This window comes from Notothenia coriiceps, unplaced genomic scaffold (assembly GCF_000735185.1).
Source record: "Notothenia coriiceps isolate Sejong01 unplaced genomic scaffold, NC01 NC01_scaffold00004068, whole genome shotgun sequence".
Taxonomy (NCBI): Eukaryota; Metazoa; Chordata; class Actinopteri; order Perciformes; family Nototheniidae; genus Notothenia; species Notothenia coriiceps.
In genome coordinates, this window is record NW_011336769.1 from 79298 (window position 1) to 102287 (window position 22990).

The 22990-nt window shown below is 41.4% G+C and overlaps 1 protein-coding gene across 2 annotated transcripts in view; it reads right to left on the bottom strand.

Annotated features, from left to right (window-relative positions):
• The window catches only part of LOC104941936 (matrix metalloproteinase-16), a 58470-nt gene that overhangs the window by 24682 nt on the left and 10798 nt on the right, over positions 1 to 22990 (bottom strand). The window contains exons 2-5 of one of the 2 annotated variants that reach the window (XM_010767105.1): positions 21263 to 21411; positions 20201 to 20215; positions 19720 to 19842; positions 12408 to 12712 (exon numbers count right to left, since the gene is read on the bottom strand). In XM_010767105.1, the coding sequence (XP_010765407.1) occupies positions 12408 to 12712; positions 19720 to 19842; positions 20201 to 20215; positions 21263 to 21411 (592 nt within the window). The remainder of the gene's footprint in view (positions 1 to 12407; positions 12713 to 19719; positions 19843 to 20200; positions 20216 to 21262; positions 21412 to 22990) is intronic. The other variant, XM_010767106.1, reaches the window with a different exon arrangement.

Sequence of the window (22990 nt, forward strand, 5' to 3'; positions counted from 1 at the left end):
GATGATAAAGAGAAGGGCAAAACTAAGGCGAGGAAAGCGATAAGTTGGGAACTATTTCTTATCTTGTGAGATGTCCCAATGTCCCTGCAATCACAAAAGATGGAGATGATGAATTATACAACTGTAACCTTTGACCTTGGAGTTTGTATCATCATCCTCATGTCCGTGGCTGTTTCTCAGCCAGAGCAAAAATAAAGCAAAAATATAGCGAGGGCTTCCACAGCGGGATACATTTGAAGAAAACAATGCTGAGAGATGAAATACATAAAGCTGTGCAGGGCTTGTGTGATAAACCCTGAGGGCAACAACTTTTTAGTTTGTCGGGGGAAAAGAAGAGACATTTTTACCACGCAGTGATTCATCTGTGCCATCCGTTGGTTTGGGCAAGAGTTTAGCATGAAAACAAGGCAGTCCAAGCTACTATTTAAATCATAAAAGCCACATTTGATGCAACAAAACACAAAAATTAAAATGTTTGCGTGTGCAATGATCTTAGTGGCAGCCCGCGGTGGCAGCAGACTCCCCATGGGTAGGTCAAGGTTGCTTTAATTAGATAGTGCTTAAAAAAACTCCCCAGCAAAACTACTGAGGGACGATAAAGTGGAAGAGATGGAGGAGGAGAGTCACCGGAGATTTATGCTCAGAAGTACCTCCTCTCTCCGTCTCTCCCCTCAGGGTTGCAGTAAAGTAAACAGCGGTTGTGATTAGAAACCAGAAACTTCTACCTGCTCCTTTCAACATAATTTACTCCCTGCACATGCTGCCGCTGCTACATCCCATCTGCTGGCTGATGTGACATGGGAAAAGCGGGTTTCAGACATAAACACGCATGGACAAACACACACCGGCCCACAAATCAGACACGGGGCCCTGGACACCACTGTTCAATTGCAATAATAACTCAAGTTGTCAGCGCAGGACTCCAGAGGCTTGTATCCCTTTCTGCTGCCTTACTGTTTAACTAAGAGCCCACGGTTCACTCAATACATGACATCTGACGTCAGATACAAGCTGGGGAGCAGTAGGCTGTCCACTTGTTGGTTTTTCTATTCTTCAATCCCTTTTGCTCAGTGTTTATTATCACTCTTGTTTGAGTTCATCGAGAGACCCATTATTTCTCTCCAGGCAGGAAAGCTTTTTCGGAGAACAGAACAACCCCTGCAATGTTAAAACCATATGAACAACAAGCGATCGGCCGCAAACAAAGCTATAACAAAATGTAATTGTACAGACGCCCAGCAGAGACCGGCCATTTGTACCTCCTCCACCCTTTCTTTAGAAAACACAGCAGCGATTGTTACTGCTGTGTACTGCGTCTCATTGCTGTTGTTATGCCGTCCAAGTCCAAGCAAGCACTGTGTTTGTCCCGGAGGACCTCAAATGTTTCCCATTGTTCAGCGCCCACAGTTCCCGAGGTGGCTGACACTGCACTTTCAGAACTGGTCTGGGAAAAACTTGTTTTGCAGGGGGAAGGAAATGCGAAAGGTGGTTAAATAAAAATATTTTCTGGGAGTGAGGCAGTGGGAACAAACCTTTTATTTTTTAACCACAATAATGTTCCAATTGTGCTTACTGTAAATGATTGGATGGTGTTAAACACTATTTATTTAGGTGGAGATTGTTTTAAGAACATTTTCATACAATTGAACGGTCCAATTTGGTTGGTGAAGTATATATATAAGAAAATATCTGAAACACGTCTTGTGGAGCTGCAGAGAAGGTGTTATATATAGACATTAAAAAAAGGCTTGTAAGTTACAGATCCCCCTAAAGATATATCATGTCATATTTGCTATATCAGTCAAATGTATTTGAATTAGTTTTTTATTATTCCGATGGTGAAGCCCTCACGGTGATCCCTGAGACTGACAGAGAGCTCAACAGTAGAGAGCAGTAACAGGAAAAGGAAGGAAATCAGCTGTTATCCACCAGCAGAAGAGCAGTTGACAATATTGAAACTGAATATTGTTTCTTTTAGTCGGTATGTCATCAGAAATCAGGACAACCTTCACACTGAGGGAGCTGGAGCTATGTGAAGTGAGAGGGAAACGTTCAGAGAGGCAGCAGTGAGCTCACTGTGCTGACAGGCTGCCAGAGCATCTCACCCGGTGGTTCAGTGCCTGGCTCAGAGGCCCGGGGCACACAGAGCTCTGCTGGCTGTCAAAACAGAGCTGTGAGCCCGACGTGACAGAGTGACCATTGTGAAGAATGCAGCCAAAGAACAATGGCTGCATTCTGCTTGCTTCAATTTCACACACTCTGCTTCCAACATACAGGACGAAACAGAAGCAGGCAGAGCTCAATCTTTTGTATTTCACCAAATGAACTTACATTACCACAAGTGTGATACCATGGTGTTCACATGTGGTATGCTACAGTATGTCAGAGCAACATTTTCATAAAGCTGGAAATGATACCATAAGTTCACACAAGAGCTGTCACATTATTTGAATTTCGAATATGTTTCATGTCTGAAAAATAAATACTGGCAGTGTTAGTGTCAGTACCCTGCACTATCCTCTCAGAAACACTATCCTTTAGAGAATAGTCTGTTGTTCCACTAGCTCTTCTTCTATCCCTTACTTGCTGCCCTCACTCTTTCTCAGTCTCTCTCGGGGCAGTTGACATTGGTAGAGCAACGCTTTGTGCTGTTGAATCCATTACACTTAATTCTCACCAGCTTGTCAGAGAACAAAATCCCAGCTGAATGGAGCAACACATGTACACCGGAGTAATTATTTATTTACAGAGACTGCTACATTCTGTGTGGAACATTGCCAGGGATCCAAATATTGTCCGTTCCTGTGGACTCGAGGTAAATAAACAAGCAGCAAGGAGGAAAAAGAAATGCTGCCAAGGAAAGGACATCCTTAATTCTTGTCATGTTTATCTCTGTGCAGCACCTGGGAAAGAGACAGGGACGTGTGGATGCTTCAGTTGTGATCATTAATCATTAATAATGTATTCGCAAGCACACTTCTGCAGCTGTGTCCATGGACGCAAACAAGCGATGACCCACAAACCAATAAATCCTAAACTTTTAGAAACGTCAGAGCTTTTAGTTATTTTCTGTCTTTGGGGAGGAAGACTTTGTTTGAGTGTTTGCCAAAGACGTTTCAAAGCGTCAGCTTCTTTCAGTGCTTCCACTGCAGCTTAAAATTTGACAATTTCGATTCATCTTTTTTTCTTCAACTAACAGTCATTCTCCTTTCTACATTTTTACAAAGAAACCTTTTTTGGTTGTTTCTAACTTTTGGTGTAGTAATAAAAAAAGTTTACACTAAACCAAGGAATCCAGTAAGTTCGCAGGGAGTTGAAGCACATTTGTTATGGTGGTACTACAACTTCTGTGTCAGCCGGAGACGTTATTTGACCCAAAAATACTTTCCCCATTGAATTACATTATGTAAGAGAGGGTATTAGCAGATCATTAGTTGTTTAGCTGAATAAAGTACCCAGTACAAACATTAGAATAGCCTTTATTTAAATATTTAGTCCTAAAAGGTGTAAAATGCACTAAAAGCCAGATCTAGCATTATGATGTATATTAGAAGCTGACTCATGAGTCGTAGCGAACACATTGTCATGATTTAAATAGTTACCATGGTGAGATTTTTATTACAGTATTAGAAACCCAAGCATATTTTAGGATTTCCAGAGTGTTTCCGTAACCATTGTTATTACTAAATGATCCTTTAAATACAAAAACAGACCCCACATCAATGAGGATTTGTGATATTTCTTAAAGAGTAATACAATGTGTCCTCAGAGCGAGGCAGGGCTCTTCACACTTGTTGTTTGCTAAGGATTATGGGTACGAGGTTATGAAACCATCTGACAGACTAGTGGGAGGGCAAGCATCCCTAGGTGTGTGATTTTCGTGCCCTTCTGAGAGTGTAAGTGTGCGTGTGTGTGTGTATCCATGTGTGGGGGCGGAAGAGAGTACTGCCGCCCACCTGGAAGTTGAAGCTGCTGTCAGTAGGTGGCCGTCTATTTCTAGTGGAGGCATGGTGGGCTGGAATGCATGCTGATATCTCTGCTTTCTTTCTCTTCATTGCTTTTTGAGATTTTGTGAAAGCAATTCAAATCCCTTATCCAAAGGTGGTATTCTTATTTGGAATTTAAACTAACAGGGTGTAACCACAATAAAGGAAATATTATAGCTCTGTGTAGCAAATTCAAACATTCATATAGTGAGATGCAAGAAACCTAGCAGCCATGTTCCCACATTACATTACATGTAATTTGTTAGACGCTTTTATCCAAAGCGACTTACATACTCAATACTGTGGACCATCCCCACAGGAGCACTTTGGGGTGAAGTGTCTCAGGGACACAACGACATGCTGACTGCAGTGGGACTCGAATTTGCTATCCCCTGATTCGAAGTCCAGCACACTATCCACTGAGCCACAGCCTCCCTCACACATGTGCTATTGTGTTAACATTACATTGATATTGATACATGCTATGTATGAAGCTTCAAAACAGCTAGGTTTGGATTTAGACGTTGAGGTCACTACATTAAGTCAAAGGTAATTTGACCGTGTTATTAAAAAATACACAGTTTTATTTTCTTCACATCTCCCAGATTTATGATATTGAGATGGTAAAACATATATTGTGGTATATTCATCATGTTCCTGGACTGCATCATGGAGGATTCTATATAGAGATGTCCCGATCCGATCACGTGATCGGGGATCGGAGCCGATCACGTGATATTCAAAAGATCGGAATCGGGACAAAAAAATCGGGGATCTGGATTTTTTATTTTTTTTTATATATATAAGTACTTTTTTATTTTTTTATTAAATGTTACAAAACAAAAATGACCATGTTCAAGTCTTAAAGTCATCCTGAGGCCTTAGTTTTGGTTTCAAATGACACAACATCATGTATGTGTTGCTTCTTTGGGGCTTGTTTTCATAGACCTGGTTGCTTATTTCTCTCAAATCTGGCAACAGAGTGGGCAGGGCGCAGTGTCTAATTGTAGCAGTAAGCTAATGAGTACTGACAAGCTTTATTTTGTTTTGATCCAATGCTGCACAACTGAACTGATCCAATGCTGCTGTGAAAAAAAGAAGCTATATCCATGTTGGATAGAATATCCAATTTAAATAAAAAAATAACTTTAAGGGACAACTTGAATGCTTTTTTACTTTTTTTTCTCTTAATGCATTGCATAAAGATCGGATCGGGAAAAATCGGTATCGGCAAATTGTAAAACAAAAAGGTGATCGGGACATCCCTGATTCTATACATTATATTACACTGGAATCATATCATAGTGTTATAACATTTGATGTCAACTGTCATACCGCATCCTTCAGATAAACTGCCTACAAGGTACTTTCAAGCACCCTTGAAATGTGTGTGTGTGTGGCTTACTTTGCTGTTTTACCGGCATCTTCCTTTCAAAAATTCTTTAACTTACCGCAACCCAACCATAAATACCATAATTTCTGGAGCCACGTTGGATTCAATGCTAGACACGCACACAGACACATGCTTCCAGTAAAGGATAAAGATCTGCTCCTCCGGTAAGAAAAAAGCATCTTATTCTTATTTATTTTCTTTAGGAGATAGAGCCAGGCAGCGGCTGAGTGGAGGAGATAGAGGGACAAAGATAGAAACAGAAGGACATCGGAGAGATTGAAGAGCTTTGTAGAACATGAAGGTTTTCTGAGAAGCTGAATAACCTTGAAAGAACGAGGAACTTTGTTCTATTATTGAGCAAGAGCAGGGAGGCAAATACCCAAGATAGATATCAGTTTCTATCTTTGTCCATATTGCAAGTCCATGGGTTTGTGAGGTTAAAACAACAATTAGGAATAGCTAGTCTAATTACAGACAGGAACAAGATTAAGAAGGCAAATGATCCTTTATACAGATGATAATATATAAACTAAAGAAAGACAAATAAGATAAGAATAAAATATATCGACTTAATGATCGTCTTCTGACAGCAAATAGATGGACCTCACTCTCCAGACAAAACTTCCCCAAACTTCTCCGACAAAGTGAAGAGACATTCTTTCCAACATTTGGAAAAATACACAGTAATTTCAATGTCTGGACTACAGGGAGAAATGACTCTCTGGGGTAGGGCTGGCTGTTAAATACATTACTGCCTGCAGAGAACGCAGGAACTGCTTCTTTTTCATCACCCAGTAGGAGTAGCAACCTAAAAATAAACCTGCAAGGACACCATATGCTCCTCAAGATCTGCTCCTTTTCCCTCTCTTGTAGACTACATTCTCCAATGTCTCTGATGAGATCCTCTCTAATCGCACGGTCCACTGCTAAGAAGCAGAAGATTGATGTCCTTTCATTGTATGCTGGTCAAAACACCCAAAATGATGTCCGCTTTGAATGTACCGGATTGGACGTCAATGATAAACCGTTCTGCCAATCGATGCCAGGGATACAAGCTTTCTCCTGCGACCATCAATCAATCAGCTGATCGATGCTGAGACCATCGCGACATCCCCTCCCTCAGCCAATCAGCTCCCTGTGATCGACCGCCCCAGCAAATCAGCCAACGTGATTTTATCCTGATACCTGGAGACATGCATACATTCTTGGTGTATTTTCCTCATGTGTTTTTCTAACCTCTTCGGCTGATTTTTGGGGACAAGGGTGAAGAAAATAATAAAGCCCTGGAATCTCTCATTTCCTGTGTGTAGGCCTAGCCTGCATGCTGTGTTATGTTAAATAGAATTCACTGATATTACTGGAGGCTGGAGGTCCTTCAGGGCATACCAAGCCTTATAAGTCACCCTTGGGTGGGACTGGGTGTTTGTGTTCACCCGTGGTATGCAGTGGCAGTGATGAAATGCCTTTTTTTCTGTTGCCAAGCTGTTTTTTTTGTAAAATCCAATCAGCCCCAGTGTGACTGAAAGTCACAATGAAATGTGTCTTATCTGTTCCAGCGCGCATCGCTTTGATTTTTCACAAAGAAAAACACAGCAGCCTCGGCCCACAAGGATGACCTTGTGATAAAGCATGGATGAGCTTATGCTTGTTCGCTTTTTTCTGGCACAAATGGAAAACTGTCAAATCAAAACGCCTCCTATGAATTTGCACCCCTTCATAAGTGGTCGTGGCACATTGAGCTCTGATGAAAAGACAATCTAATCATCTCTATTTCTATCTCCAGCTCCAGTTTCTTTATCCCGTGTTCACACTAAATCCCCTCTCAATCCTCTTTTTATGCCCTCCAGCGCTCTGCATCCAAATTCTACCTTTGTTGAAATATTTTCTCCAATGTTTCATCTAATCATATTTCATCTTCTTAACCTCGTTTGATAATTTTCCAATCCAACCCCCTCCTTCGTCGAAACCTGTTGTGTCTTTAGTTTATGTTCCCATGCGTCTATCTGTCCCTCCATCTATTGATCCCTCACAGCCATTCATCCATCACTCTCTAAAGCCTAGACATGTAGGGCAGCCACAGTAAAGGGGCTCCAGGACCAATTCTCTTTGTTTTGCCCCCAGGCATGTTACAATCTCAATGGGGATATTGGCTTATCACCCACTCCTTCCCTGTTGTCTTACACTTGGCTAAAATATGCTTGCAGCTAAAATTACGCAATCCGTAACACAAATATGTGTGAATTCCAACAGTGTAAGATCAAATGATACTGTATTTAAAAAAGATCACATTTCTTTTAAATATTGGAACTGATCTGAGGTGCCAAAAGCTTTATGATTACACAACGGTGTTTATCTCGAAATCACACAGTCCACAAATCCTCAGAGATGTTGCTCAATTTCCTAAAATCACCAAGAATGTTGATCTTTCTTGTGTAGAGTATCTTTGTACATGACAAGTACAACATCACATTTGCTAACTGCCAGGTGCTACAAAGCCAATTGACTTTTTCTGTCGCCCTCAGATGTGTTCCACTTCGTTAACAAGACCGATCTGATGCGACCAGAGTTTGATAATGATGGAATAAAACCATCAAATTCTCCAAGCCAAAAGTGCTTCTCTAATCCACTGTTGGAAACATTTATTCATTTAAACATTGCTTAAACAAATCCTTTCCTAGAATGCAAGCTCCATTGTATAATCGCTGCCAAAGGCTGACACACACGTTGTAACTGTAGAGGAGGGAGAGAGGGAGAGAGGATGGAAATGCAAAAGTATACTTTGTAAAAAGAGGATACAAATTGAGGTTTAGAGGGGAAATTAGGCATTTAGATTAATGCAACTCTGTGTTGTAAAAAAATACTGTCATTAAAATATGCAACATATTGAGTAGCAAGTGTACTTGGTTCCATCAGGAATCAACATTTTGCAACCAAATCCTCAGATCCGTCACACTTTCTGGATGCTTATCTGCATTTTATAGGGTTAGATTTAGCTGACATCACACTCTCCTCTTTGATAAAAACAACAAATCACACACTTATATAAAGCAGATGCTACAGACTGTGTTTCCAACTCTCTGTTACCATTAGCTAATCCTAATAAGAACTTCATTCTGCTGTGTGTGCTAAAAATCCCACCGAATGTAACTTCTGAGTAATCCTCTCTTCTCAGAGTTGCAGCACGGGCTGAGGTGCAAACAAAACTGTGCAGATGCATAAGTGTGTGTGAGAGCGAGGGTGGGAGTATGTGTGAGTACTTCAAAACGTGTTTGAGAGTGTTTATCACCATGCAGCTGGGGATTAATCCTCCAATGTGCAGCCGTGATGTCATCATCCAAAACAACAACAGAAAACATCTCTGGCGACGATCGCTAGGGCAACTGGTCCTTCCCGACAACAGCGCGGAGGATTAAGGTACAGGGCAGCTTACTGGACGGCAGCTCATCTATAGAGTGTGTGTAGTTGTAACTTTTAAAAATCAATAAAAGGAGGGAGAGGAGACTCAAAGAAAGAGGGATGAGGAATAGGAAAAGCCTGACACAGACGTAATGTGCTGCTCCGAGCTAAAGTTACATCATTCCCAGCTGTCGACCAAGCGTGGATACAGGAGGAGATGGATGACAGATGGATTACAAATCCTAGGAGCTAGTTTCATTGGAAATATAGGGAATTATCTACCTCTGCCGGAAGAGATTTGGAGACAATACTTAGATTAAAATGAACATCTATCATCTATGCATTTGCTATTAAAACAAATATTTGGTTCAATAAATTGTCTGATTTTTAGTAGTAATGGCCTTAAAGATCCAGTATTGCTTACAAAACAGGAATCAAGTCTATAATGTATTTTTTTATTGCATTGTGAAAAGCTTTCTGTTTTACAAGATTAAACTGTGTGTACCAAAATGTACAAATACACCCACACACCACTTCTCCATGCCAAAGAGCTACAAAGTTATTTCAGGGTTTGGATGTGATCACTAAAAGAAAAGAAAGCACTGCTGGCTCAGAAATACTGCAGCCAGATTATCGATATCATATCAGAGGAGATTGACATATGAAGCTGGTAAATGGAGCGCTGATTTCACATACTGATACATGGCACTTATAAGTATTAACATTAGTACATGCAGTACTTTTATCATACAGGTTTTGAGTTTTGGTCGGCCAAAATCTACGCATTGGCTCAGAAAATGTTGCTTTTAGTGCCGCGACATAAAACAATACCAGTACCTGATATTTGTACTCTCAGTGGGCTAACGTCAAGCTGTAAGAGCCTTTAGATATGCATTCAAGTCATCATGCAGGAACAAGAGCACCCCCCCCCCCCCGCCCCCCGCAATAAGGAGGCCAGGATCAAGCCAGTGCATGTTCCTATTGGCAGAAGCACTGGAGTCTGGCGTATAACACTGCATTATGGGATTGCTTTGACAGAAGTTGAAGTGGTATTAATATTTCACGGAGGTAGAGGAAAAGAAGTGTGTGTATGTGAGTGTGAAGGGGTGAATCATAGCCTTCATGACAGCTGCTAATCCTCCTGCTAAGGACAACAGCAGGGACAACAGCCCTGGTGTGTTGTGTGTAGAAAAGTGTGTGTGTGTGTGTGTGTGTGTGTGTGTGTGTGTGTGTGTGTGTGTGTGTGTGTGTGTGTGTGTGTGTGTGTGTGTTTGGACTGGATTTTCACCTGCACATTAGGGTGGTCCATACAATGTAGTCGGAAAGTCTAAGCTCCAACCCCCAGAAGTCATTCTATTAGTCAAGATAGTTTGACTGTTTTCCTCAATCTCACAACATTTACCCCTCCCTCATCAACCTTGAAGTTTAGCCTCAGTTGCAGCACCGTGGCTGCTGGTGTGGCAGCCCAGGTCGATGAGGGGAGGGGTAAATGTTGTTGGAATTTGAATAAAATTCACCAGGAGAGTTTTCTTGACTATCATACCAAATTCCGGTGGTTGGAGCTTAAAATAAATGAATTCGAAAATGTACATGGCACTAAGGACCACCCTACTGCACATGTGTACATTTGTATGATTAATATGAGTTTTGTCTAAGCATATCATGTGGGTGAAAAGCAGACATCTCAAAACGTTTTTGTGTTGAGAGCCTTGATTTTTGTCCGTTTCATTAATCTAGGCAATATCAAATGCCTTAAACACAGCCATTCGCAACCTATTATCTATTCCTCTAAACCCCCCCCCACGCTCCTTCTTAACATTCAGTCTTCCACACTGACTTCTCTTTCGACGCTCAACAGCTCCCACTCATCTCCTCTTCAAATGTTTTCTCTTTACTTGTCACTATATGGTTTTCTCTGTCTTTCCCTCTCCATCTATCTCTCTTGTGAGCTCTTGAACCTCCAATATTTGTCTAGTGATACTCTGCCATTCTCTCTTATCCCCTCTTTCACTCTTATCTCCGCTGCCTTCCTGCTAGTAACTTGACTTTTTTTTACCTTCTCATTTGTGACCTTGTTGTTTTAAGAGTGTGTCCTTGTCCCCTGCTCAGTCATTCTTTTGACCCGTGACTCAGTAACAGGCATGACTCCTCTTTGAGTTGTCTCAATGGACCATGGGGCAGGTTTTGCCCCTTAGATTTAATGAGGAATTCAAAAACAAGAAAGCTGAAAACACATTTTAAATTCTGAGACACAAATATTTCGCTGCTTTAACAATCCCCGAGTAAAGAATATTAACAAGGAATCCATTTAACTTTCCGTACTTGGTTGGATTTACTGCTTCGTTTAACCTTACTTGGATTATGTCTATTTCTCACTATTTTCTTCTATTCTTTCCTCCATCCACTCCTGCACCTTTCATCATTACACATAATGCTGCAGAGGGGTCAGAGGGCAACCTTGGAGCTTAGTTGCGTGGCTGCTGGCTGCCACACACACCAGAAGAGATGTCTTGGGCCTCAACGCAATGCTAAACAGCAACAAAGCAGCTCAACATGCAACCCACACAATAAAAATGCCTCTTGGACCCTGCTAAAGCCTTACATACAGCCAGACAAGCAGTAAAGCTCCGGGGGCAAGTACTCAGCGAGGGCAGGAGCTGGAGGTCGAAGTGGAGTGAGAGGTGGAGTGAGAGGTGCTGTGATTACTGCGGCTCACCAGGGGAGATATCTGCTGGCAGGCTGGGATGTTTACAAAGAGACGGGACTGTGCGAGCCACAAGACTTAAATCACACCAGATCAGACTGGAAATCTGCAGCACGCCACCAGCAAAACCAATAACATGCTAGCAGAACATCAAAATCTGTGGTTCAGTGAGAGAACATGATGGCCTGTTTACTTAATAAGCATCCAGAGCTCTAATCACTCATTCTATGCCATTCCTGCTCCAACACAGCTCACCTCAAAGCTTTCTCAGGTTGCTACTGCTGTTGTTTATACATCAGACAGACCTCCACTTCAGCATCTTCCTGTAGAACCTGAGAGTATGTTCCCTTGTAGTAATTTGCGTCACCTCAAGTTAACTCGGCCTTCTAGTCATCATTGTGTGACCTTAGTCGAAAAACCTTGCACTACAGTCTTCCAGCATTTCTGGTTGCCCAAAGCTGTTCAAATAATTTTCGTGACTGATACCAGTGTCCCTCACTAGGATATATGTGAAGGTTAGCTTTCAGCCACTCAAAGACTTCCAAAGGATATAAATGATTTCATATCATGCGCAAATGGCCAGATATTGAAATGGCCAGATATTGAATAAGGGGCATATTAAGAACTGGGATGGTGCCATCAATCTGCTGTAGGTTTGGTGATTCTTCCAGGAAAGATGGTGTACCCTGCCAAACAAGTTGGTCTACCACCCACCTTCTAGTATTGGCTCAGGTAGCTTGGACCTTAGACAATTCAAGGTACTATGGACCACTTTTGCGAATGAAAAAAAAAAAAAAGAGACAACTTGAGTGCAGCCGGGTCGTAACAGGCAGTAGAATTCGGCACATCTGCGCAAAATGGGAATTAAGTTTCTTTTTTTGTTTGGCAGCCATCATAAAAACCCCTAAGCACATTAACCACCGCTTACCGTCATGGTTGGGGTTGCCCAGAGTCCACGGTTCATCCGAGTCAAAGTGTGTGTCGCCTCCTATTCCCGGCCCTGGGAAGTAGGCGTGGGCCAGAAAGCCACCCTCGCCGTCAAAGGGCGAGCTGTCGCCATGGAAACCGGAAGCGAAGATGATGGTGATGTCCACGTCTTTCTTGGTCCTCTCCAGCTCGCTGTAGGGAACGGCCTCGAAGCGCAGCGGCGTCACGTTTTGCCAAACGTCAAAAGCTCGCCGAATTGCGTCGTGGGTCTCCTCCGCCCCAACTTTGGGTGTGACGTTCTTTATGCTGCAGAGACACGGGATACAGAAAGGGAAAGTTAGACTGAGAGAACACTAGAAGTCATGTAAATGTTAAAACTAACAGGATGAGCAAATATATTGTAAATGGTTCTCAAAAGACTATTGGGTAGGGCTGCTCAATTAATTGTATTTTAAATCGCGATTACGATTATGGCTTGCAACGATTACGAAAACAACGTAATCGAAATAAAACGATAATTTTTTTATTATTATTACTTTTTTTTTTTTTTTTTTTTGGGTTTTTCAGTTGAATTATACTTAAAGTTCAGGGAAATCAACTGTTAAAAACATACTGTTCACATTTTTTCCCCCCAATAAATGGATGTTTTCAAAGTCAATGAATAATCGCATTTAATAATCGCAATTACAATTATTGACCCAAATAATGGAGATTAGGATTTTTGCCATAATCGAGCAGCCCTACTATTGGGTTATTTAGAATCCAAGAAAGCATTCAATACCTGTAAAGCATGAGAAATTGTGGGATACAAAACGATGTATTCAGTTATAATACCTGCAGAGTCGAACTATGCCCAAAAAATTAAAAGCTCCATCCCTATCACCGTTTCCCTGAATGCTGCCATTTCACGCTCATGGAGAGCTAAATGGAGCGATTTGGGGGAGAAAACAGCTGAGTCCTCCCCCGTCGGCTTTGAGTTGCTGCAGGTGTGGAGAGGCCGGGACAATTTCCTGCCACTGGAATTTATTTTCTAATTAAGGATTATCAACAGCCCACTGCCTGCTGAGAGCCCCCGCCTGGTTTGGGCAATCAGGAAAAAACTCACTCCACTTCATTTGAAAATATCACAGTGTCACGCTCTATTAAAATGTGGTTTCTCTCCCAGGATAGACGGATAGGTGTAGTTTACATCACTCAACTGAGACGCTTGTAAACACACAACACTCTGTATCCTCTAAGCGCACTGTCTGAGTTTAGAGGAAAGCTAGTTGTCTGATGCTCATGTGATAAGTGCCGAGTGGAATTAAAGTGACAATTTCTTTGTCTTATTTCTTTCTCCTTGCTTCGATGTTTCAAGTAGTTTAAGGAATCCCCTTTTCTCCTCCCATCCAGCCTGTTTCCTTGATGTGTCACCTACTGTCCTTTGTTCCCTCGTCTTTGTTTTTCCATCTCTGTTTGGCTGTCATGCTGTCACTTTCCATAATAGAAATAAATATTATCAGAGCGTTTATTGTCTTTGAATCTTGCTCATCTTCTTCTGCATGGTGGGTAAGGAACATTGATATACTGCAAATTAATATTGTATGTTAGCTAAGAGATTAATTATTGAATCAGACTCAGTGAAAATGGAAGCATACAGACTGGTTATGAGATATAAATAGAGTGCCACTGAAGATGTTCAATGTTCATTAAAAAATTTCCGGATTACTGGACACAAACCACAAATTACTTGTACTTGTCATTACTCTTTCAACACAGACATGCTGACAGCTGACTAACTCTTTGGCGAAGTTGTGTTGGCTTCGATTACAGTCTTGCAGAGTTTTGGTGAACATTTCAATTGCAGCTAATGTTTTTCTATTTTGACAGAAACAGAGGACACAGTCATGAATTAATTTAATTGATGGTATTCTTAAAGATAAAGCTACAAAAAAGCCATCCGAAATGCATTGGTAGAAAAAGTTGTTCTGGACAGATATTACGTTAGCTTTTTTAATTAGTCACTAGTTATGGAGCGGCTTTATCTACTAAGATGGGAGTTTATTCAAAAAAGTTTGAAGTTAATATGTTACATGTCCAATAATCTATCCTATTTTTGGTCTCCACTCTTAAGAGCCAAATAAGTTCCTAAACTGTTCAAGTTAAACCTGGCTCAAAAGCTAGTTGCTAACTGTGTTTGCCTGCCATGCTAGTAAGGTAGCATACTGAGGGCTTAAAGTGCTTTACAGCAGAAAATTGTTGAGGGTTGTTATTGTTCAATTGTATCAAATTAAAGCTTGAAATTGGTTCTGTTTCAACTGTACTTAAACAAATGTGAGTAATAAATGCTTCCATCTCAAGAACTGCCAGTTCTCTTGAATTACAGAAACCATCTTGAACAATTGAAGTGTTGTTAGTGCGATGGTGGCTGGAGATTGAGCTAACAGTCTGTCTGATTGGGGCCACTTATGGAGGAAACACAAAATGGCCCTTTTGTCTTTTGAAGTGCTTATGTAGAGCAGATAGAGATTTGCGAGAATTACAAATCAAATCACTTCAAATCCATATCATCTGACCCAGAGAGAGTCTGCAGAGGTACAAATGTTTTCTCTGAGATTCAAATGAAGAATAAATATTCTAGCACCTCAAGGGTTCTCCATGAAAACATGTCCTTGTCTTGCTCTGTCTGGGGTTACAATGAGAGGCTTTAGCACCAACTGTGTCCTCTTGAGGAATACAAAGACACGTTTATTTGATTCTATTACTCATCTCACTGTACAGTGTGTCCTACTTTAAGAGCAATGCATTTAATCTAAGCTGAAAAAGGAGAAGAATCTCCAACCTGCTCTGAGGACATATAAAATACGACACACCGTGATGTGATAATGATTCCGGATACAATGCATGTGCTTTAATGGTCGCTGCATGCAGGGCTAACTGTAGGATGCCAAGGCTAATTAGTGCATTCCTACAGTAAATACTGGATGTGGTTACATAAAAAGCCATGCATTCGTTATATCTTCTAGATGCTAGAGTTGTTTTTCAACATTTCGCTTATAATTTGTTGTAGCCGTGTCACCATTCACAGATCTCAGCAACTTCACTTGGACAGCACAAAAACAAAAACAGAAAAATATATAATATTTTTTTTACATTTTGGTAGATGTCGGAATGGTAAAGATGAATCATTGTGTGACACATAGAACTGCTAAAGATAACCGGTGATGGATGTCTTTAGAAAGAATATGTTACATACTCTTCCTCCATATAAAAAAATGGACAGTCTCCTTCTGTATGTCTATCCTTTGTTTAATTGTTACAACAACTGTTTATTAGGTGTATTACTAAGGATCAAAGGAAGTACAATTTAAAGTCTGAGGTTTTAATATCCAAGGGACATTTTATAAGTAGTGTGTTGTATACACATTATGTCCTGATTTAGAGAGGACTGTAAAGCATGAAGGGTACAATTCTCCGTAGTTTGATAGAGTCAATTCAAGCACATGGAAGAGCAAGATCTACAGGACGTATTTATCTGTCATTTTCTCAACGATTGTTAATTTAATCAATCTCACACTTGGCGGGTGTGTTGATGAGGAAGTGCATTGTGGAGTGTGAAGTTGTTTGGATGATAAGTTCTCCAGAAATACCGGATGCCAAGGAATCTGCCTGTTTCCGAAAAGTCACGTTGCGAAACGGGCAGTGCACTAGTTGCATCAATTTGAGTTAAAAGGAGCAGCTGCTGGCCAATCTGAGTGCTGACTGAAGGCCAGGCGCACACACACACACACACACACACACACACACACACACACACACACACACACACACACACACACACACACACACACACACACACACACACACACACACACACAATGCTCCCTCCCCATTACATAACCCTAATCTGTCAGAAAGCACCCTCTGCTTTCCACTGGGGTTTCCTCCTCAGCTCTCCTCCCCTCTCAGCTCATCTCTTTCTCTCTGCAGCTGCTTCTCCTCCAACTCCCTCCACCCCCCCCCACCTCCTCAAATCCTTCCATTTACTTCTTCACTCTCCACCAAGTCTGCTCATTTTCTTCTTTTTAAATCCATGCCCTCACAAATGATCCAAATCCCAGTGTGATTTTTTAAAAAGAGAAAATGCATAGGCACTCATCTGTTCAGTTCTGTCATCAGTGATATACTGCGCTTCTTCAGCTGTAGATCGCTGATCCACTAGATTAAATCCTGCATGTAATACTGTTTATACATTTATCCTCTGGGCAGAGCAAAATAATAAAAACCAAGCCCACTTCTTGAGGATTATCCTATAAAACATGGAGCTGCGGGCAAGCTATGGCATGGTATGTAGAAAAAAATAATACGGGCTACTGACCTCACTAAATCAAGAGGGAAAATATGATATAACACGTTGTTCTATACATTACTCATGAAGCCGAATGCCAGGAAATGCGCTTAAGAATTGTGAAATGAATGATGAGTTCTCTGGTGCATGCACGGCTCTTTCATGTACACTCTTTTCCCATTGATGCTACATGTTAAGAGGATCCATCTGGTTCATGTTCAGTACTGTTTTTGAAGAGCAAGAACTGTGTGTAATAGGGATGGAAGTTTTGAAAGCAAATGTATATTTGAATATTTGACCCCCCAAAAAACGGTTAACCGGTTAACCGAAATGTACATATCCTATAAAAAAAAAAATGGGTAAAAAAAAAAATTCTAAAACATTTTTTCCAAAAAGACATGTTCAATAACTTTTGGAAAGAAATTAATACATGTTCAAATAAGTGTAAAAACCAAGTCGAATTTGTCAAATGTATTGAACTGGTGATCACAGTTTGACAGCTATAGGCCTACAGCTTTCATGTGCGGAGGCTATTCACAATCAGCCCAGCTGTAGAGAAGACCCTCTCAGCTGGAAAGGAGGTTGCGGGTATAGCAAGGTATACAGGGCTCGACATTAAGGACTGCCCGATGGCCCGGGGCCATCTAGTATTTAGCTCGGGCAATGAAGCCTCACCTGCTGGTTGCCCGATCGGAGTGACCCGACAGTAAAACTAAACATATCTATAACTAGTTTAGGTAGTTTGAGAGGTAGCTACGTGTGATATTCTAACCTGAAGTGTGTGTTTTGTCCGCTCACCGCTGCATTTGATCATGCAGAGCTGCGTGTCGACTCGTCAGCAGCAGCTGATCTCTCTCTCTCCCGTCAGATTAGACTTCACTCGCGTTTATGTCCATATCGATCAGATCCAGCTAGTTCTAGCTAATGATAGGACTACCTGCTTATTAAAAGACACCTAAACAATAAGTGTCGCTATGCAACTGGGTGAGGCCACAAAGTATAGCGCAGCATTATGCATTTGTTTACATGCCCACCGGAACCCCGAGGCATTACCAACAGATCAACGCACAATCAACCCATACAGGACATCTCTTTCTCCACATTAAGTGTTTGACATTAGAATTGACTATTCTTGTCTTTCACATACTCTTCTTGTCTGTCACATAAATGGCGAAAGTGAAGCAGTATTGCGCTAAAGGGAAATGATTTTGACCGGACATTTTGACCGAAGAGATTTAGATTTGCCGGCTAACGGGAACTCTGACGTCGCCATTTTGTGTGCTTCGCGGATGCGCTCGGCTCCTCTCGACTGCTGCTCGGGTCTGCTCGGTCAGCTTCCGGATGAGGCATTCGTTCNCCCCCAAAAAACGGTTAACCGGTTAACCGAAATGTACATATCCTATAAAAAAAAAAATGGGTAAAAAAAAAAATTCTAAAACATTTTTTCCAAAAAGACATGTTCAATAACTTTTGGAAAGAAATTAATACATGTTCAAATAAGTAGTAAAAACCAAGTCGAATTTGTCAAATGTATTGAACTGGTGATCACAGTTTGACAGCTATAGGCCTACAGCTTTCATGTGCGGAGGCGATTCACAATCAGGCCAGCTGTAGAGAAGACCCTCTCAGCTGGAACGGAGGTTCAAAATTCTAATTCAAAAAGCTTTTATTGTCATTGTACAGAATACAACGAGATTTATAGTCACTGCTCCAGTTGCAGGTATAGCAAGGTATAGCATGTATATATAAGTTTAATTTGGCATAGTTTGCACTCTACACCGCACTCACTAACCTGGTCGAAATATTTCCACACATTACTCCTTTTTGACGCCATGTCTGTTGTGTAAGACTCTTCTTAGAGTGTAAATAATTACCGGACCATGACTGGTAAAATGTGTTGAATACCGGCAAAACTAAATCTCTCCTGTCAAAATGTCTATGTACTTTGCCGCCACACACGGTTGCCAAGCAGTGCTTATTGTTGTTTAGGCTGGCCACTCATGTGTCGCAAGTGTTGAGAGGGGGCGGGGGAGCACGCTCATGAACTGCTAACGCCGGAACCTCGCAACGGCTGCGGAGCGCATTTGCGCCGCATTTGGGCCTAAGATGAGGTTTGAGTCTGCGTGATCTGCGTGTAGGGAAGGGCAGCAGCCATATCATTAGCTAGAACTAGCTAGATCTGATGGATTTGGACATAAACGCGAGTGAAGTATAACCGGACGCGAGAGAGAGAGATCAGCACCTGCAGCTCTGCCCGCTGTGAGGGACCGGTGAACGGAGCAAAACACACCTTTAGACCTGACACATTTAGCTATGGCACTGTCGAATACATTGAATTATTCAATTTGATAATATTTTATCAACTTAGGCACCCCTCCCAAAAAATAAATAAAAAATGAATAGCTCATATTCGACCACCTGAATAATTTTGAATATTCTAATATTTGATCAATCGTTCCCATCCCTAGTGTGTAATGTTTGCCGTTTGGCTTAAAGCAATGGTAAACGTTGGTTTATTCTATGGCTTGTAGCTTTCTGTACAATCCAAATATTGTGTGCAGTATGTGCTTATGTGATCCACAAAAGGGAATTGGGAAATGTTTAAGCCCAAAAGCCTATAAAAGGAGCAACACAGTCCAATAATTGTTTAAAAGGAATACAAAGAGCATGAATAAGAGCAAGAACTGCGTGAACAAAATTCTGTTTCTCGTTCTGCCCTTTTAAAGGAATGTGTTTTCTTAATTAAAAGGTCAATAACCCTGTTTGTGTACAAATGCCTGTGTGTGTGTGCACATGCTATTTCTTTGTGGCTGTATGCACATGCTGGGTTAATATTATTCACTGGTTTTCTTCACAACTTGATAGAAGCCCCGTTGATGGGTAGAGTCAGTGTGTGTGGATGGATTGGTTATGGGGATTGTAGGGAAATTGGATTATTATTCTTTATTAAACTTGACGTAATCTTCATATATTTAAAACCACCCACCTGTATGTGATATGTTTGTGTTGCCACTTCTGTCCTGTGAGGGCGTACCGCCGTTTCCGGACACTGAATCTGGACGCTCCTCCTACCTGGTCAGGAACCCCACATCTGGGCTTCTTCATCCACCTGCAGGAAGACGAGAGGAGGCCATTCAACACGGAGTAGACAGTTCATTCTGCTGTGGGTGCAGATTTTGAATGACGTGATAATGATGGTTGCAATTACTTGTTTTTTCTAAATCCTGCAGCCCTCGTGACTACAAACCAATTTTGATTCAATGTTTCTCTTGATATTTATAAACTTAAGTAATGAGAAATAATTCATATGAAGCTCTATATGCATTTATACGTAAAATAAATTCTAACATGATATGAAGTATTAGATAAACATACAAAACAGACACATAAAAATGCATAAACGCACCAGACATAAAGGTGTTTTTGAAATCTTAACACAGCACATGCACATTTGTCTTAATCCTCACCTTATTGTGTTATCGCTACATCGACACAGAGAAGCAGAGGAGGAGAGAGAAACAGGCACACTGTTAGATTATCACATTTCTCTCTGTTTCAGCCCGGTGGTTGGACAGCTGTTAGTGTGCATTCACACCGCTGGCCACCACATCGCCACGTTACAGTTCAGCGGTCAATTTGAGCTCTGTGCTATTTGTAGCAGAGATGGCATTTCAGTGTTGGTGGGGACAAATGTCAGTGAACACTGGTTTCAGTGATTTGCAGGTAAAACGATATCCCAAGGGTTAAAACGAGGTATAATCTGAGCGACAGTAGGTTTAAAAACAGACATTAAACCGTAATAACCTTACATAACTTATATCGCTTTAACTCTGAATGTAAAGTACAATTTGCTGAGACCTCTTATGTAAACCTCAGAAATATTATTGTTGTTGTAGTAAAAATAAGCTCTTACTCTAAACCCACGCCACACTTGTCTGATGCATTCAGGTTTGACAGATCAGACAAAAAGAGACCAAACGCTGTCACTGTTCTTCCCGCTCTTAATGTAAGAGTTATAACACTTGGGCTTTTTGAAGCCTTTGATCTGACAACATACGTGCACTCTCAGTAAAAGGCCCCTTTGATCAAATTACATCTTCCCACTTAATCCATGTTGGAGTAAAGTCAAGTCTGGAAAAACGAATGCATGCAAAACAGGGGAGGAATCTACCATTTGGCCCCATTTAGAAGATGTGTACTTCAATTTATGTAAATCTGTTACCAGAAGCGGTTGGTTTACTGCACGTTTACTTAAATGTAGTTGTTGACTAAAATGTTGTAAATAATAGATGTATTTTTGTTGATTTAATTCCAGCTTGTAGTGTTTATCAAATCATAAAAATCAAGCACAAATGACACCAACACACCAGGAATAATATCTTAAAAGGATGTTCAATGGATTCCATCAACAACCGACCATGACTAACAATCCTTTTATATTTGATAACTCCCAGTCTCCCACCCATGTTTCCAAAAGGCTCATAAATCCATGTCCCACATTGTGGCATCCTTAAAGCAGCGTGACTCACCCTACAGTGCTGCTGTCCAGGGACCCTGTGACATTGAGGCCGTAGCGGCGCTGCATGGCAGCGATAGCGGACTGCATGACTCGAGCAGAACGCAGCACCGACATTCTGGGGTCTGCAGGGGGGAGGTAGCCGTACCTCTGGAGCCATGACTGTGGACAAAAACATGCACATAGGGAATGGTAAATATCACAGTACAAGGGATCTCCAGGTGAAAACAGTACGAAAAGGATCAGAGAATATAAATCTAAAGGCACTTTCCCAAGACTTTTGGTTAGGATAGGGCATATGTAATAACAAATACATCTATATACAAGTTTATAGTGCAAAAGTTCATCTATTTTCAAGGCATTTGGGTTGTCAGAGGAAGACTGTTGTGTAATAGCTTTCAGCGTCCCATCAAATCCTGCCAGAGGGAATCACAGCTGAGATCTTTGCAACCAGGGAGAAGACGAGGGCATCGTTCGAGCTTTCCCACAGAAGAGGCTTTAGGGATTGAAATAGTGCCAGCCTCTGTGTATTCTCTCCGTCTTCATCATTCCAATGGCAAACAGATTTGTTGCATTTGGCAAAAAACTAAGCCAAGCAACCAATAAAAAGAAATTGAACCAATTAAAAGATTGAAGCGTCAAGCAACAAATGGAAAACAGAAGAACCTTTTAATTCTTTATTCTGCAACTCTGAGCTGTGAAACTGAGTGTTTTTCTGCTACACAATGTAGTCAAAGCTGCTGTCATTCAGTCGGCCTGCTGCTCAGGTTAGCATACACACTGAGAGGGGACTCACTAAACAGGAAGCGAAGCATGGTGGGAGCGGGCGAGGAGAAGGCAATAAAAGGAAAACCATTATTCAACAACGTGAGTCTACAGCCTCAGTTACAGTGTCAGGCTCCAAGCAGCAACAAAAGGCTCTTAAGATACTCAGTGGACGGGTTGATGGTAGATTTTATAAAGTGCTATAAACTGGGACAGGTTTAATGGAAATCTGACTGGGAATGTTTAAATATACCAAAAGCACCCTGAACACTTGTAAATATGTAAACCAACGTCAACAGAAAGAAGCAACATGCACTGTCAACGACGCTAGATAGTTTTTCTTTTGATTGGTAGACTGACAAATCCATGCCTGCCTACTTCCTGTCTCCTTACGACTGGCCCATGCACAGATTCACTCTGCAACAATGACCTACACGTATCATGTCCAACATCTGTCAGTATGGCAGATGTCAACATGTTATGTCACGGTTCAAATGTTTTGCACGTTTCCGCACCTACAGTTTGCCTCCTTTCACTTTTCATTTTCATAAGAATATCATCATTCTCTGCTCTCTGTTTCTCTATCTTCTCTCCTCCCGCTAACACTCGGTGGGTGGGAGAAAACATTATGATGTGTGTCAGGTTCCTGCACTCTCAACGCACCTCAGGGGGAAGCAGTGCATGGTCGACATTTCCTATTTGGATGCTCGGGTACTGACAATACAGATCTGTAATCTGACACACACACACACACACACACACACACACACGTTGAGTCACTCTCTACAGCCGCTCCTTTTCCTCCTAATTTCTACTTTCCATGTTCCTGTCTGTAATCATCCCTGTCCGTCCCTCACATGTCCTCTTTCCTTGTAACCACGCTTGGCTCTGTCCTAACCTATAACCACTGCCTCTGTGAATTCCCAGCTGCTTTTCCGATTGACAAAAAAATATATTGATTTCGACGTGGCACTGC